The sequence below is a fragment of the Phalacrocorax carbo genome, chromosome 4, assembly GCF_963921805.1.
Source record: "Phalacrocorax carbo chromosome 4, bPhaCar2.1, whole genome shotgun sequence".
Classification (NCBI taxonomy): domain Eukaryota; kingdom Metazoa; phylum Chordata; class Aves; order Suliformes; family Phalacrocoracidae; genus Phalacrocorax; species Phalacrocorax carbo.
In genome coordinates, this window is record NC_087516.1 from 18841925 (window position 1) to 18857258 (window position 15334).

The following is a 15334-nucleotide window of genomic DNA, read 5'->3' on the forward strand; positions in this document are numbered from 1 at the left end:
TTTTTCATCTTGTAGAATGTCTTGGTAGCGGTCTATTGATGTATGTAACGTAACCGCTGTAAGGATAAAATAAAAATCAGAAAATACCATGCAGTCTGCTGTCCAGGAATGCCTTGAATTACTGTATTGATAATTACTGTGCATTGCAAACTGGGACCTCTGAGGCTGGTGGGACAAAACAGTTTTTTCAGTATGTTGCTTTGCTTGAATGGCAGGTGGTGTGTGTAGTGTCTTGCATAAAACCAACCAAAAACCTGTTTTGAGCTTGAATTCTTGACTGGTGTGACTATGCTCCAGGGCTGTCACATGTACACATTAGAAAGAATAATCTGCATTGTATGTTTAGAAAAAGATCATGAAGGTGGAATATATTTGTCTTGGCTAGTGGTTATTCTGCTGCCTATGGCTATAATACGGTGGGGTTTGAACTTGTCACATCAGACTAAGCAGTTTTGACCCTGGTCAGCATGTTCAGTAAGAAGCTTCATAAACAAGTGGGTACCTTCCAGATTCCAGCTGCAGTATTTCTTCTGTACTGTTTTATATACAACTGTTTGTGGTTTTATTTCTTTTTAATTTAACTTCCTTTTGGTGTATCTTTACAGCTATATAAAGAAACCTATGCAAACCAACCCATGCCCATAATACCAGATATAAGCTGGGACTTTTTGATTTTTCTGACTTTTATTTGATGAGGGTTTCTGTAACAGCTTCCTTTGCTTTTTTTTTTTAAGTAGGTTATATGGATCTTTAGATATATTATCTTATTACTTAACTAAGTGTATGCATTTGATACATGTTCCCTTGAACCTTTTCATGGTCACAAAACATCTATCTGCTTCATTATACAAAGAGGAACACAGAGTTGGTGGGGAATTGAAGTTACACTGCTGATTTTGTATTTTTAGTTTTCTGGTTGTTTATGCAGGATAGAGTCCTGACTTAATGATTGATTCACACTAGAGAGATTCAAAATCTTTCATAAAATAGGTAATATGGTCTGTTGGGGAAACCAGAAAATGTAATTAGTCCATGGTAAATTTACTGTTGGACCATGTCTCCGCTAATGGACCAGCATTGCGTAGCCTTTCTGGTCTTTAAAATCAGCTTGTTACAGCCCTGGGATGCCTGCTCAAAGTAGTTGCATTGCATTGCTCTAGCACTTGTAATTTAACACAACTTTTTCTTTTTCTTTTTCTTTCTAAAGGCGCCTAAACAGAAATAACCTCCAGTTGCTTTCTGAACTGCTCTTTCTGGGAACACCGAAGTTATACAGGCTGTAAGTAGGCACGACCCAATAACTATTTTACTGGAAAATTTGGAATTGGTCTGTTTTTCTGTATTGCATTAGGTTTTTTCCTTTTGCCTCAAACAGGACTAAAATGCATCTAGGAACGTTGATGTTTTGTTTAAGCTGAGTACTTTCTTTGACTACTTTGCAAGATTTTTTTTTTTAAATCTAGGTTAGGTACTAGTAATTGTATGAGACAAAATGTTGTTTCATCCATTCCCACATACGTAATGAAGTTTTGCAGAAGGAGTACTTTGGCTTTCCTTTTCCCTGTTTGTTTTCTGGTTTCTGTGTTAAAAGAAATTAAAAAAAATGCCTGTGGAGATTAACCCAGAGATACAGCACTGTACAAGCACTTTGGTTTTGTGATGTTCTGTTTCTGTGGCTCTACGCACTTGACCAGAAAATCACAGCGCTGGCAAATGGTAGGTCTGTGGAGAAGTCTCTCCAGTGTTGCCACACAAAGAAAACAAAGATAGCAGTTTAAACTCTGAGAAGAAAAAAACTATCAAATGTTTTACCTTAAATAAAAACTTTATTAAATTGGGTAATGAGTTTTTGGTTTGATTGTATTCTTTGGTTTGATAATGTTTTACTCTTGGCAATATTTTTAAATCAATGTTTTGAGCCATTGCCCTTCAAAGAATCCATTTTCTTCTGCTGCAGTAAAGTGGAATGAAATTTAGATACTGATTTCTGTATTTATCTATGTGATCAGTTATTGTAACAAAATAAATTTTGAGGTACCTTTAAGTTACAGTATGTGGTATGAAAGGGATACAACATTTCTGACACATCTCTTTAGACTTCATGTGAGATTTCTGTTGTTGAAATTGCTGATTTTGAGTTTCACCCCTTGTGTGCTTGGGGAAAAAGAAAGTGAAGATGGAGGAAGGTGGGGTTCCTCTGATTTTTTTTTTCCACTTTAGTATATGGAAATATTCTTGAGAGCAAATGGTATAACGAAACTTTATTAGGAGTTGGTTTCTGTTTTAATATTGTGAAATAATAGTTCTTCCCCCCCATAGTAATATGAAATGGTAAACTGAAAATGACTCTATTATTAGCATAAACATTTAGTTCTGTGTATTTTTGGTTTTTTGCTTTGCTTTGGATGTATGCTTTGTTTCCAGAACTTCCCTGTAGATGCAATGAGTTGTTAAATTACTAGGCCAGAAAGCTCCTGAAGGCTTTTGTTCTCACAAACAAAAATATTTTACTCTGCTATAATATTATAATGTATTCATATGTGTGTTAATATATAAACAATTGAGTCTCTTTTATAATTTCCATCAGCCATGATAAAGATATTACTTCCATCAGGAAAGAAAATGAAAGGGATTTATGATCATTTTATTGTTTCACCTATAGTGTAATGGTTGTTCTCTAAATTAATCTAAAATAGAAATGAGCCATAATTCGCAGGCAAAAAATGGGTGCACACTTCAGGCAAAACGTATTTGAATATATTTTAATTCAAAATTGTATATGTGATAGATGCTAGTCTTAAATCCATAATGTCCTTTGACATAAAGCACACAACTGCTCATAGCGTATATGGTGGAAAGTAAGAGATCACTGGCTTCACAGTATTAAATTTCCTCTGCCTAAGGGTTATTGTTGATCAGACCATGAAAGTGAATGTCTGGTTACAATGTATTCATGTTTAAAAGAAAATGAGTGATACTGAAGATCTACAGTTGCTTAACACTAAATTTGTAATTACAAAAATGTCAGCCAGCAAAGGGATTGATGCTAGTTAAATGTTCTTTTCAGTTTTCAGATTATATGTAGCTTGATCACTAGGAAAAGTATAAAATGACTTGTTTTTTTACGTGTATCACTGTATATGCTTATGTATTTACATCCAAATAAATATGTTTCTAAGGACAATGAAAGTTCTCTAAACATGATCCATAAAATGCATAATATGCTTTGGTTTTAGTATTTATTTTTGGCATTTAACAGCTAATCAAACAGTGTGTGTACTGCGAGTTTTCAACATACTATTGAGCTTCTGTGAATAATAATTACCATTTGACCCTTGCCTGTAAATGAGATGCCAGGTGAAGAAGCACATATGCTTGTTGTGTAGCCTAAATGCAATATAAAAGAAAGAGGGTACACTCTATATGAATTATGATTAGACACAGTTGGTCGCCGCCAGCGGCCGGCTATGCTTTCCCTTTGCTGTCTGCTCCAATTTCTCTTTGGACGGGTTGAGAGAGCACTGCGTGTTCAGGTCAAGATGTTTGCCTAGAAATAGTAGTACAGTTGCAGCTGTGTTTGCTGGAGCAGGAGACTAGTTTAAATAGCATTACCATTTATCCAGTCCATTAACAGAACTCTGTAAAATAATACCAACTCTGCATAAACTACAGGACAGTGTAATAAAATTACAAGCACTTGTTGACAGATGGGAAGTGTAAGTAAAGGAAAGCTATAGGTTGAGAATTTAAAAGAGACAGTGCATTATTTTCTGTGTCTGAAGACAGTTGATTTTCAAAGGTAGTTAAAAGAATTATTTTTCAGGTTACTTTCAGATCTGTCAGCATTCCAAGAAATCTCCTGGAACTAGTTAAAATGGATAATTTTAGTCAAAGCAGAAACTGATTTTCCCATTAAGAGTTATCTGCAAAGGTGTTTTGACATAAATATTTCAATAGGAAGTAGTTAATGCTAAAAATAGTATGAGTAGTGCTGTAGGGTATACTAATCTTACCTTGCAAGGTATCTTTCAAAGCAAAATGTACACGAACCTCTGTTTTGATCCAATACTGTTAAAATAAAGGTGCTGTTGTAAATTCTCTGGGGTAATGTAAGTCTTTGTTCAGCAAGTATTTTTCTGGCAAGAAGGGGATGTGTTGTTTTCGGTGACCTGTATGCCCACTCACACTAACTTGTCTAGCATTGGCCATGGTACCTTAGTACAGAGAACTCCTGCAGCCTAGTGAGTGCTTATCTGAGGCAAATAAATTTTGACTGCTTACTTTGGCTGGTTAGATCACAGTTCATTGATTGCCCTTTGCTGCAGGATACAAAGTGCTGGACCCAAAGCTGTTTGAAAATTCAGTTTTATAAGATACCTTTATTAATCAGTGGCATGTAAAGGTTTTTGAATTCCATGCATGAAGCTTGTCCCTTTTGATTTAAATTTCTTGTGCTTGGAATGAGGTTAAGTTTCCTTAATAATATTTGCTGTATAAGTTGGGCAATATTGGCTTTGAAAAACAATGTTTCTGGTAGATGTGGTCTGATATTAGATAAGTTTTCCTTCTAATGTATGTACTTGAGAAGATACATGTTGTGAATGAGATGTTTCTTCTCTAAAGGAAAAAAAAAATCTTAATATAGTCTGATTAATAAACAGTTCTGAGATGTTAGTCACTTTAAAAAATTCAAAATAGCTAATAATTAAAGGAAAAAATACTAAACATCAAAAAAACCCTAAAAAAAAAAAGTCTTGGGCTAGAACAGCAGCAGCAACAACAAAAAAACAAACTGCATGGGGGGGCCATTGCAAAAATTCCTCCTGAATTAATTTCTGCCAGCTATGATTAAAGTGTGTGGTACTAGATGTGTCAGACACCATAGTTCTCTGCTTCATTTTACTCTTGGCCTCTTTGGCCCCTGCCACAATAAATCCTACAATGGTTAGGCAGGAATTGCAGGTTACAGTTGCCAGGGTTACCGTTGTCCGGTCGGACTGACATCATTACTCATCCAGCCTGCTACCCCGAGCGCTGCTGCCCGCTCCCTGCGTGGGGAAGGCTACGGGCAGCTGACGCAAAGAGCAGGAAAGTTCTCCAGGCGGCTCTCAGGTCTGGTTTTCTAGCTGCTGCAGGAGAACCGGTGATTCGCATCATTTGCGTTTATACCCATTTGCTGGGTGGTGGTTGTTTTTTTGCCTTTACCAAGAAAAAAAAAAAACAACAAACCCAACCCATCAGACAGGAATGAAAAAAAAAAGGTGTGTGTAAGGTGCTGAAACAGCAAAACAGCAACTTTGAAAATATAATAAGTGCTAGTCTCGCTGTTTAGGTAGCTGCATTTGAGGTTTAATTTAGGGTTTTGTCATATCCCTTTTAACAGTAATCATGGCAAGTGAGACTATAGTCATGATTTTGTAGAGAAGATATTTATCGTCAGTCTGAATTCGTTTTAACAACTCCAGAGAAATTGCTTATTAGAAAAACGCTCATTGTCCCAAAGCCTCTGAATTCTTACTCCAACTGCAAACAGGTGGCTGTGGATGTTAAAAATCCAATGAGGAACAAGAATGAGTTTCCCCTTTTCAAAAGGCAATACTGGTGAACCCTTCTCCTTTTGCAAGTGGATCTGCTGTTGGATGAGAGTAACTGGGTGGGTTTCCACTGTTGTATGTGCCGCAGTAGTGTTTACAGTGTGCTGCACCTTGCTGCAGGAGTGGGCTGGATGTGCAGCAGCTAAAGATTTATTGGAACATGAATTGTGAAGCCACCTTGTTGCTAGATCTTTCCTGAGAAAGTGTGTTGGTTTTTCATTCATTTGAATGTTTATGAATTGTTACGGGGCATCTAGCAGCCTGTGTACAAGGAAACTTAATTATTCCTTTTTTTTTGTATGATAGAGTCTTAGCCTTTTAGAGTCAAATAGAAACAAATACATTGTGTCCATCCTGCCAGTGTTATGACTTCTTGTGTTTTTCTACCACAGTGATTTAGTTCAATGTTTAAATTGTTTTAGCTAAACAAGTAATAGGATCATAAACAGAAAAGTTGGTAAGAACATACCAATTCTAATACTAGTTTTTTTTATTACCAGCATTATTTTATTAGCATCACTTTTGAACAGTGGCTGTAGTTCTTAGAAAATAAGTATTATCAAAATCATTAATGAAGAGCAACTGTATAAAGTATACATATAAAATGAGTATACATGTATGGCTTTGTGGTATTGTAAGCTAGTAACTAATGTTTTTGGTGTGAATTTGGTCGTCTATGCAGCAAGTCTGCTGTCAGTTCTGTGAATTTTATTTTTATATAAATACAATCCATAGATAAATAGTATTAAAATGGTTGTTGCAGTTCATTACCTGTAAGAAGAAACTAAAGTAACTAAAACCATGTTGCCTCTGTGCTAGGCTTGTACTACCTTGCCTCTGGCATTCATTGCTTGTATGGAAGATCGAGGAGAGAAACTTTTGTAAGACATTATAAAGCCTGGTTGTTGGTTCTGTCACCTGCTCGTTTTTTGATCCAGAGAGAAAAATGAATTAGGAGCTCGAATACTTTATGCAATTTGGCTTGCATGTGCATCTTTTCTCTCGTCTCACCATCACTTGCTTCTACCTTCAGTTGCCATTCTCTGCTATTATGTTTCAAACTGGAAAACTCGATTGTCCTTTACAATGTAGCAAGTAAACCAAAAATACCATGAGCCTTGCTTACGTCACGTTAGAGATGGCGAGGTGACTTCTTAGAAGTTTTGCAAGTGCTGCAAAAACTTGTACAATTCATCAGGTGATTTATTTTTTGAGCACAGAAACAAGAATTATATATATGCGTTTGGTGTACAACTTGCAGTAGTTATATCCTAGCAACAGCAAACATTGTCTTCGATTTAGCTGAGTGAAAGTGATGGTGGAACCAGAATGAACTTTTGAAATGCAGTCAGGGGTGGGGGGGACTAAAACATATTGTCACTGTGAGCAATTACTGGACTTCAGACTTCACTGCATTACTCTTCCTGCCCTTTGTTTTAGGATCTCTTAATCTGTAGGCATTCAAAATCTTTTATGCTATTAGGAGTTGATATTTAAATGTCTAATGTGAAAACATGCATCATATTAATAACTTGAGTCATAGCACTTTTAAAATAATATGGTGCTATTCAAAGTAACTGAGAGATGTACTTCAGCTATTATGGCTTTGTTACCTTGACCTGTTTGGCCCCAAGCATAAATATTTATCCTCTGTGTTTTTGTTGATGTGATAGTGGACAAAGCAGAGAACTGGGATAATTGCTTTTTAATAGGAAAATAAAAGTAACTGGTTTTGAGTCACCTGTAACCATATTCATGTCCTGTCTGAATCAGTCCATGCGCTGTTCCTGGAGGGTTAACCTTGAAAGCTTTGGTAAACTGTGATACAGGAAACCTTTTAGGCAGGAGTTAAGTAGGAAACTGAATCTCAGTGAAGGAAGTAATGAAAAGTAAAAAGGCATGTCGGAGGAAATGCCATTATTATGTGGTGCAGAAACATGGTGTGAAATGTTATAAAGAGGACATCTGTAACTCTTGGCTTGCACAGAGTGGACATTTAAGTGCAGCCATGTCATCTTGATTAAAAAAAGAATAGAAAAGAAGAATAAATCAGGCTAAGGGAAAATGTGAAAAGTATAGAGGCTTGTCCTTATGATGGTAGGTTTCTTCTGCGAGTGGAAGATTAAAGCCTAAAGTAACTGAATAGCTGAGAAGAGTCCAAAGAAAGGTTGATTGCTTCCCCTCCAACAGTTCCAATTGATTGAAAAAAGCCTAATTTAAAGTTCTGTTTGTTCTGTGTCTTAAACCATCAGAATTTTCTTTTAGAACTGGGGGAATGCTCTGGAAGAGAAAGAATCCAAGGATAAAAAGTCATTGCAGGCCAACAATTGTTCCTAATCCTCACAAAATGCTGGAGAAATTAAATTTATTCTTTATTGCTCGAAGTGTTACCTAGGTCACTGGGCGATGGGAAAATTGAACTGGAAGTCGAGTAGGCACAATCTTTGTTTTGTGTCTAGATGCTTAACCTTAGACACGACAAGGCATCTTAGTGTGTTGTGGGAACTTGGTTCAGAGTATTAACACCAGGACGTTTATTACCCTGGATTTATAATAGGCTATGCTGTCAGTAGATGAAAATGTTGTGTTTACATTTCAGTGTTAAATGATCATTTAATTAACACCTAAGGAAAAAAAAACCTTGTGAAATTCTTAGCAGCTTTTATTGTTGGTTTCCTTGGAGGTTTTAATATCCAAGTTACGCTGCAGTTGCTTCTATAAGTACAGCTAGAAAAGACATTTATGAATGTAGTCAAGAAGGACAGACAGTTTAACCCCTGTTGACCCTTCAACCTGATTGTTGATTTATATAGTATTTTAAATGCATTGAATTTGTTTTAAAGCTTCTCTGAAGTTATTCACACAGCATTCCAACAACACACGTATTTTTTCCTTTTAAAAATATTCCCAAAGTGTATACTCTTATAAAGAACATAGGTTTTTTCCTAGGAAATTACTAATATATATATAGAAGATATCAACATATATTTTACAGTAGTACAAAAATTTGAAGATTGTTGTTTTGCCAGATTTGTCTGTAAGTTCTTGATAAGAATATACAAGCCTTTATAACAAAAAAGGTTTGAAACAGACAACATATCATGGACTGGTTGTAGTAGCCACTGTCTGAATTCTTCAAAAGGAATCGGAAATTGGCAAGGGAAACAATATTACTACAAAAATGCATATCCACTTTAGCCAGCACAGATCTACTTTCATATGTTCCATTGTATCAAAGAAAGTCAAGGCTATCTAAGAGCTTTAATTTGCTTTTGGTCCTTAATACTTTTTGATGTAATGTTGATCTACAAATGCTTTTTGCAATAATGCTGCATGTTTGAATAGTTTTTTGCATCCTAGAGCTAAAGCCAGATGAAATGCTCTTTGTTAAAGAGCAGCTGCTCTTCAACTGATGTGTTTTTATAAACAAGCTGTAGAAAAAACTGAAATTACAGCTAGGTTTAGAGATCGTTGGTTTTTTTGGGATGTGTTTTTAATCAGTCTCTGCTTGGGGGATAAAATCCCCAACTTTAAAGCATGTTGATAAATTAAAAATAAGAAACTCAGTTTAGCTTAACTCAATTACTGGTGACCCACAAATTTTTTTGTATACTTTTTGCTTTTACTGATGATCATATCCTTTACACATGTCAATAACTGAGCTGAAAAAACTTAGGAATCTGCTGATACAGTAGATGTTCCTTTTCTCCACACAAATGACATAAACCGTTCAACACTTGATGAAATATTACAGCTGCAGTGTGAGTTCTATCTGCCAGTGGGATATCAATGTTTTTCAGACTTCTCTGAATATATTTAAGTTGAAATTTAATATTCAGATAGAGATTTGTCAGAGGTACTTGCATTCACTTTTGTCTGAAATATTTGACCTTTTACGATTAAAGCAGTGTACCACCATCTGAGTACATTTTTCAGTGTTTTAAACTGAAAAAAATTTCTGCAATATCCATTTCTTGAATTGACTTGTCAGGTGGAGCACTTAGGATAGATAAGAGAAGCTTACCCTGTACAATGCTTAGATTACCCTCTTCGCCTCACAGGACCGGTAAGATTTTAGGTTTCCTGAACTGGTGAGTGGTTAAATGAGTGGTGCGTGCAGGAAGACATAGGCGAAAAGTTGCACGCGCAGACCAATAGGCTTCAGCTGAAACTACGTTGAACTATGTGGGACTGAGTCCTGGTGGGCAGGTCACATCAATTAACTAAGTACCAATTATAAAGGGACTCTCATTATGGTAAGAAGAAATGCCAGTATACAAAGCACAGTATTTGGTCTCAGAGGAGAGCTGTAGCAAGGGCTGCAGTGATGAACAACCCAGACTGTTGTCCTGATCCTTGTAGCTGTTGCAAGGATACCAGAGCTGGGCTGGCGGTTTTATTTGGGAAAGGCTGCTTATGAATGCCGAGTGGAGTTTATTCTCTCCCTCAGACACTTGAGGGGCCTGCTCTGCTAATGGCTGTTCAGACCCACCTCGTGGGGAATAAAGCTGGGACTTGCTGAACTCTTTTCATCTTTACAGCCAAGCCCAGGTGCAGGCCCTCCCTGGCTCAAGGGTGTTTAAAGGACCATGCTCTGAAGGCTTCTTTCCATGGCCCTTAATCTTTAGGGGGAAGAAAAAAGGGGCTGAAATGGGGGGTGGTGGGTAAATCTTTTGGTTAAGTACTCCTTGAGGATTTGCAGGGTAATATGTACAAGAGACAAAACCTTGCCTCATTCTTTTAATTTCCCCTTCTGTCCAGACAGTTCAATGACATTTTTTTACTGGGAGTGTAAAATCCATACAGTTGTAAGGAAGGGCTGCTTGTACTTTATAAGGTAGCATGTATGAGGAGAGGTTTGATGGTGGCTGTTCAGTGCTTTTAGGTATTTAATATAGGGGAGATAGAAGAGACATCAACTCTTTTTTCCCCTTCTTTGGATTTTTGTAGGAGTGGTAGATAGCTGGAAGGGGTTTAGATAGTTGATTGACCTCGAAACAGAAGAGGTTGCTTCTCAAGTTTGGTAAGGCCCACAGGGAAAGGTTGCAAAGATAGGATAACAACTAATGTAATGAAGGCGTATTTGTAGTAGCTGCTTCTCAGAGTATAAAGATATGAAAGGCTAAATGGAGAGCAAAGAGTGTAAATGTACATCTTAGAGTAGAAGAAAAAAATCTGAAAAGCTTAGCAGAACTAAGATGTTTATGTGAACTAAAAAAATGACACACTCAAACACATACTCACGTTTGTTGCAGGAAAGCAGCGACCATTTCTGAGAACAGAGGAAAGTCCTGTCTGACCCTTACTGCTTACACATTAGTGTTAAATCTAGTCCATGACTAATTAGTTCTGTCATATTCTGTTTTTTATTCATTGTGCTTTCTTTGTAAAAGACAAGACTGACCTCCCTCAATTTGTCATGTGTCTGTAAATTCAATAGAGCAAATACTTTTGTGTAACACTTACGCTATAATTTGTTGTAGCAATGGTACTCCCCTCATTATTTATTCCCCTACAACACAAGAACAAAATAAAAATACTACTCAAATGTCATATTTTTTAGGTCAGAGTGATTTTTTTAAATAAAACCCAGAACTCTTATGAAGTGTAGAGCCTACCAAATCTATGTAGGAATGGGTTGCTTCTTGATCTCCAGTGCACGGTTTGTGTCAGAGGTGCAGAAGCCAAAATTTCTCATCTGTCAGAGTGCCAAGATGTTGTCTCACAGCTAAATTTTAGTTTTGTATGTAGGTTTGGCAGATGGCAAATTTACATTTCATCTAGAAAAAAAGAATTGTAACTATTGTGTTGCTCTTCCTCTGCCTCACCAGTGAGGGTAGCCGGACATGTTCAGATTTGAGCGTGTAACTGCCTGAGTGGGTCATCTTCACCGTTCTGGCTGATAACAGTGGCTTTATCTGTGCAAAAGAGGAGAATCTTTCCCCATGTTATAAGAATTCTTGGGCTAGGAAATAATCAGAAAATTGTACAACCATTTTAGGATCTAAAATACAGATTATTGTTAAACTTGTTCAGCTAGCACGCCTTATTAAGGTGAAAGAATTTTACAACATGCAGTGTGCTGTCACCTTTACTTTGAAATCGGGCATACAAAATCAGGTTCAAAGCTGCTGGGGTATCCCCAGTTGTGCCACACACTGTTAAAGTTTTAGATAAGGCACTGGGGTGAAGTATTTATTATTGGGTCTGTTTTGTAGCCTGTTGATTACCAATCTCAACTGTGTAAACAGCATACCAGTAAATTTTGTTAGAGGAAATAATACTAAGGGATTTAAATAATAAAGTTGCCAGAATTGTTTGTCATGTGGATAGGGACTGAAGAATGTGGGAGATGCAAAATACTTAAGGCAAAATCAAGATTGTGATCACTGGGAAGAAAACTATTCTAAGGGACTTAATAATGATAGCTGTGAATGTACAGTGCAGCATGGAACAACAAGATCATGCAATTTCATATGTATCAAAGACACTGCAGGAGATGGAAAAGAAAATATTTTTCACTATGCTATATAGTTTTGCAAAACCGATGACAAAGTGGTTGCTTTTCTCGCTAATGTTGCGGGATGTTCACTTGAAATGCATTTCTTTCATTTTGTTGCAACATTAAAAATATTTCACCAGGATTTTGGCTAAACTGACTTTTTGTCTGTTCTTGTAATCAGGTTGTAAAACCTGGGTTTTTTTTCTTCCCCCTCAGCCAAATGAAATGAAACCGAACTGGATTGGAGTTATGGGGAAGGGCTTAAAATGAGTATGTGCTGTTAGCTTAGGTAGGAGTGGAATAGCAGAAGAATGGCAGTACTGTGTCTGCACATTTATGGGGGAACAAAGAGCAAAACTGGAAGAAGTGTAATTGAATTAGGAGGTTGAGTGGTCAAGAAAAGATTTCTGCAGCAAGTTGGAAGTCTTTGAGATGGGTGACCTAAGAATGATCACTTGGCATGTATTCAGTACTCTAGTTAAAATACTAGTAATGCTTCCAGATATATGAATTCTTATTAAAGAAATAGAACTTGACAGTCTGCTGGAATTATAAATTCACAAAATTGAACGTTTAGGAGTAACAGTGGATGTTGGATTTTCACCGAGGTAGTAGAAAATCAAAGCTTCTTCTGCCATCAATTTTATTCACTGCTGGTCTCCTAACCACTCTGTTGCAAGCTGTCTTCATAGTGATTTTATCCACACAGGTGCCAAGTGGGGAGAACAGCCTAATTCTCTGTTTTGCAGTATGACAGCTTGCACTATTGTTTCATGTAATGTATTTGACTAGGATGGTGAAATGGAGTCAGATGGAGTAAGCATTGACAAGTGGTGGTTCTCATACCTAGAAAGACACTAGGCAGTGAGCTGGTAATAGGGAGAAAATTCTGAAACATGAAAAAGGTAACATTTACCTGAAAATGGCAAATATGGTATTAGGAATCTGCTGATTGCTGATTTGTCTCTTCATACAGGGAAGACTATTTGTCTTACAAGAGCTGCAGATCACCGTGATCGTTTGTGATGTAGGATTCAGTCCAGAGAGCCTTTCAGTGCTGGCAGAAAAGTGTTGAAGTGTTATCAGCACATTATTTCATGTTTACTCTAAAGAAATTTAGATTAAGGTACACAAGAATTGTTGGACACTTTAATAAAGAGAAGTAGAAAGCATTTTGTATTGAAAAATCATATGGTATGTTACTTCCTCTGTAAAAGACTTCAAAGTTTGTGTCCTGAAGTAAAGTGCTGTTCGAATAACCACGCAGTTTTGTGTGTTCCCTGGAATAGGCATTTTAGCGTTCATAACTCTGCCTTTCATGCATACAGCAAGTGATATGTGGGTATGCAAATGCCTTAGCACTGGTAATTCTTTGGGCATTCATTATTGATGTTCAAGAGGTTAACATATTAAAACAAATAAGAAGCAAGAAAACAATCCCCCAAAACCCAAGAAGAAACCCCAGTGTTTGAGAAGTAGTCAAAGAGAAAATGCAACAGAGCTGGAGGTGCCTGTCTTGAAGAGACTTTAAGTTTGTCCAAAAGAAAGTAGGTAGGAAAAATATTATCTGTATCCATTAAATTTTGCATTATTATATGATTAATTAGAGGCATGCATTTGGAATGTAATATCTTCATACAGAGAATAAGAATGTGATGCTATCACTGCAGTTTATACTTCCTTTGAAATGTAGAGCTATTTGTCTACGTACTTTGGAAATGGAACTTAACCTAGGTTCCTATAATAGTATTCAGTGCCTCTTCTTTTACATGATCTAGCTGTGGGTGGGATTGTTTTATAAGAAAGTCTGCTGTTCTTAATATGTCTCTTTTGTTCACTTTACTTACATTTTTTAATTATGGTTGTATGACTGTATTTGTCCATTGTGTTTTGTTTTAGCTTCTGAACTCGGGATGACTTTCCAGTTGGTTTGCTAAATGTGAATAGTTGCAGAAAACTCTTTTTAATGGTGTAACATCTCACACGGTAATAGTGCAGGTCCCATGTGAATTTGGCAAGTATTTAAACAAAAAGGGACAGTATTTTTGGTATGCCTGAAAGAGGTCACAGACAGAAATATATCTGTAGTGCTCAAGTATTTGCTCCTCATTACTTTGGTGTGTTGCAGTTAATGAATTTGCCTGTATCTGCTAGGAATCTCTTTTCTAAATCAAGATATGGAAAACCCTGGGTCTATTTATTTTCTGTGAATATAGATAGGAGAAGAAATGGTGTACACAGAAAGCTATCATTAAAACAAAAAAATATAGAAGGAACAAACTAGGAAAATGTTTCAGCTTAAGTTGGGTGGTCCAGAAGAAGATTGAAAGGGTGTTATGAATTTGGTTTCAATTCCTTACCAGAGGAAAATATTGTATAACCAGAAATCACATTTTAATTGATGCTTTGTTTTGCTTTATCCTTAATTACAATATCCTGCTGGGTATAGTTTTATCAGCAGTGCTTTTGAGATTGTGTAATGTTTAAAGAGGATTACGCTACGTAAAACTTTCCAAATATGAGACTTTCTTAAAAGAAAAAGGAAATATGGTGTGAATTAACTGTAGTTCTGAAAAGGAACATGGTAAGCTTTTTGGGGGGGAGGTTTAAAGCATGTATGATAAATATGGGTTTTGGTCTGTTGTGCTTTTTTGTTTTGTTCTTGGGTGTTGGATTGGAGATGAATCTGTAGAAACTGCTTTTGAAAGTATGAACTGTAAAGGGATAGTAAAGACACATATTTTGTGCTGAAGTTCTATATAGAATTGGTGCTCTGAAATAAGCCTAGGTAGTGTTTGAACACATGGGGACTTCTTAAAATAAACACAGCCATGAAGGGAAAATGTGATAATGACTAGATGATGATGAGTGTCTGCTGTTACAGGTCCAGTGAGATGCAAGTGCCAACACCCCAGCCTCTATGCCATGATCCAAATTGTAACGAAGGAATTTGGCAGCTCTGGTGCCTTTATATGAATGTATTACCATGGCTATGAAGATAAATAGTTCCAAAGTGGAAATACTAACAAATATTTAGTCATTTCCAAGCAGATTACAAGTGAAAATAGGCATACTGTATTCCCTGTTTATCTTGGTTTTTATATCTTCTGAGTATGTGTGTTCTGTTCCTGTTCCCTTGGGCTGGTTCTTCCTTTTAAAATTGAGTGTATTTAGACAGATTATGTGTATTCCCTTTGTAAAGGTCATTTCCCAATTTCTTAATTTCTTCCAACTTCCT

The 15334-nt window shown here is 36.6% G+C and overlaps 1 protein-coding gene across 4 annotated transcripts in view; it reads left to right on the forward strand.

The window, feature by feature from the left end:
- The window catches only part of SLIT2 (slit guidance ligand 2), a 283621-nt gene that overhangs the window by 20774 nt on the left and 247513 nt on the right, over positions 1-15334 (forward strand). For all 4 annotated transcript variants that reach the window (XM_064449221.1, XM_064449223.1, XM_064449222.1 and 1 more), the window contains exon 4: positions 1208-1279. In XM_064449221.1, the coding sequence (XP_064305291.1) occupies positions 1208-1279 (72 nt within the window). The remainder of the gene's footprint in view (positions 1-1207; positions 1280-15334) is intronic.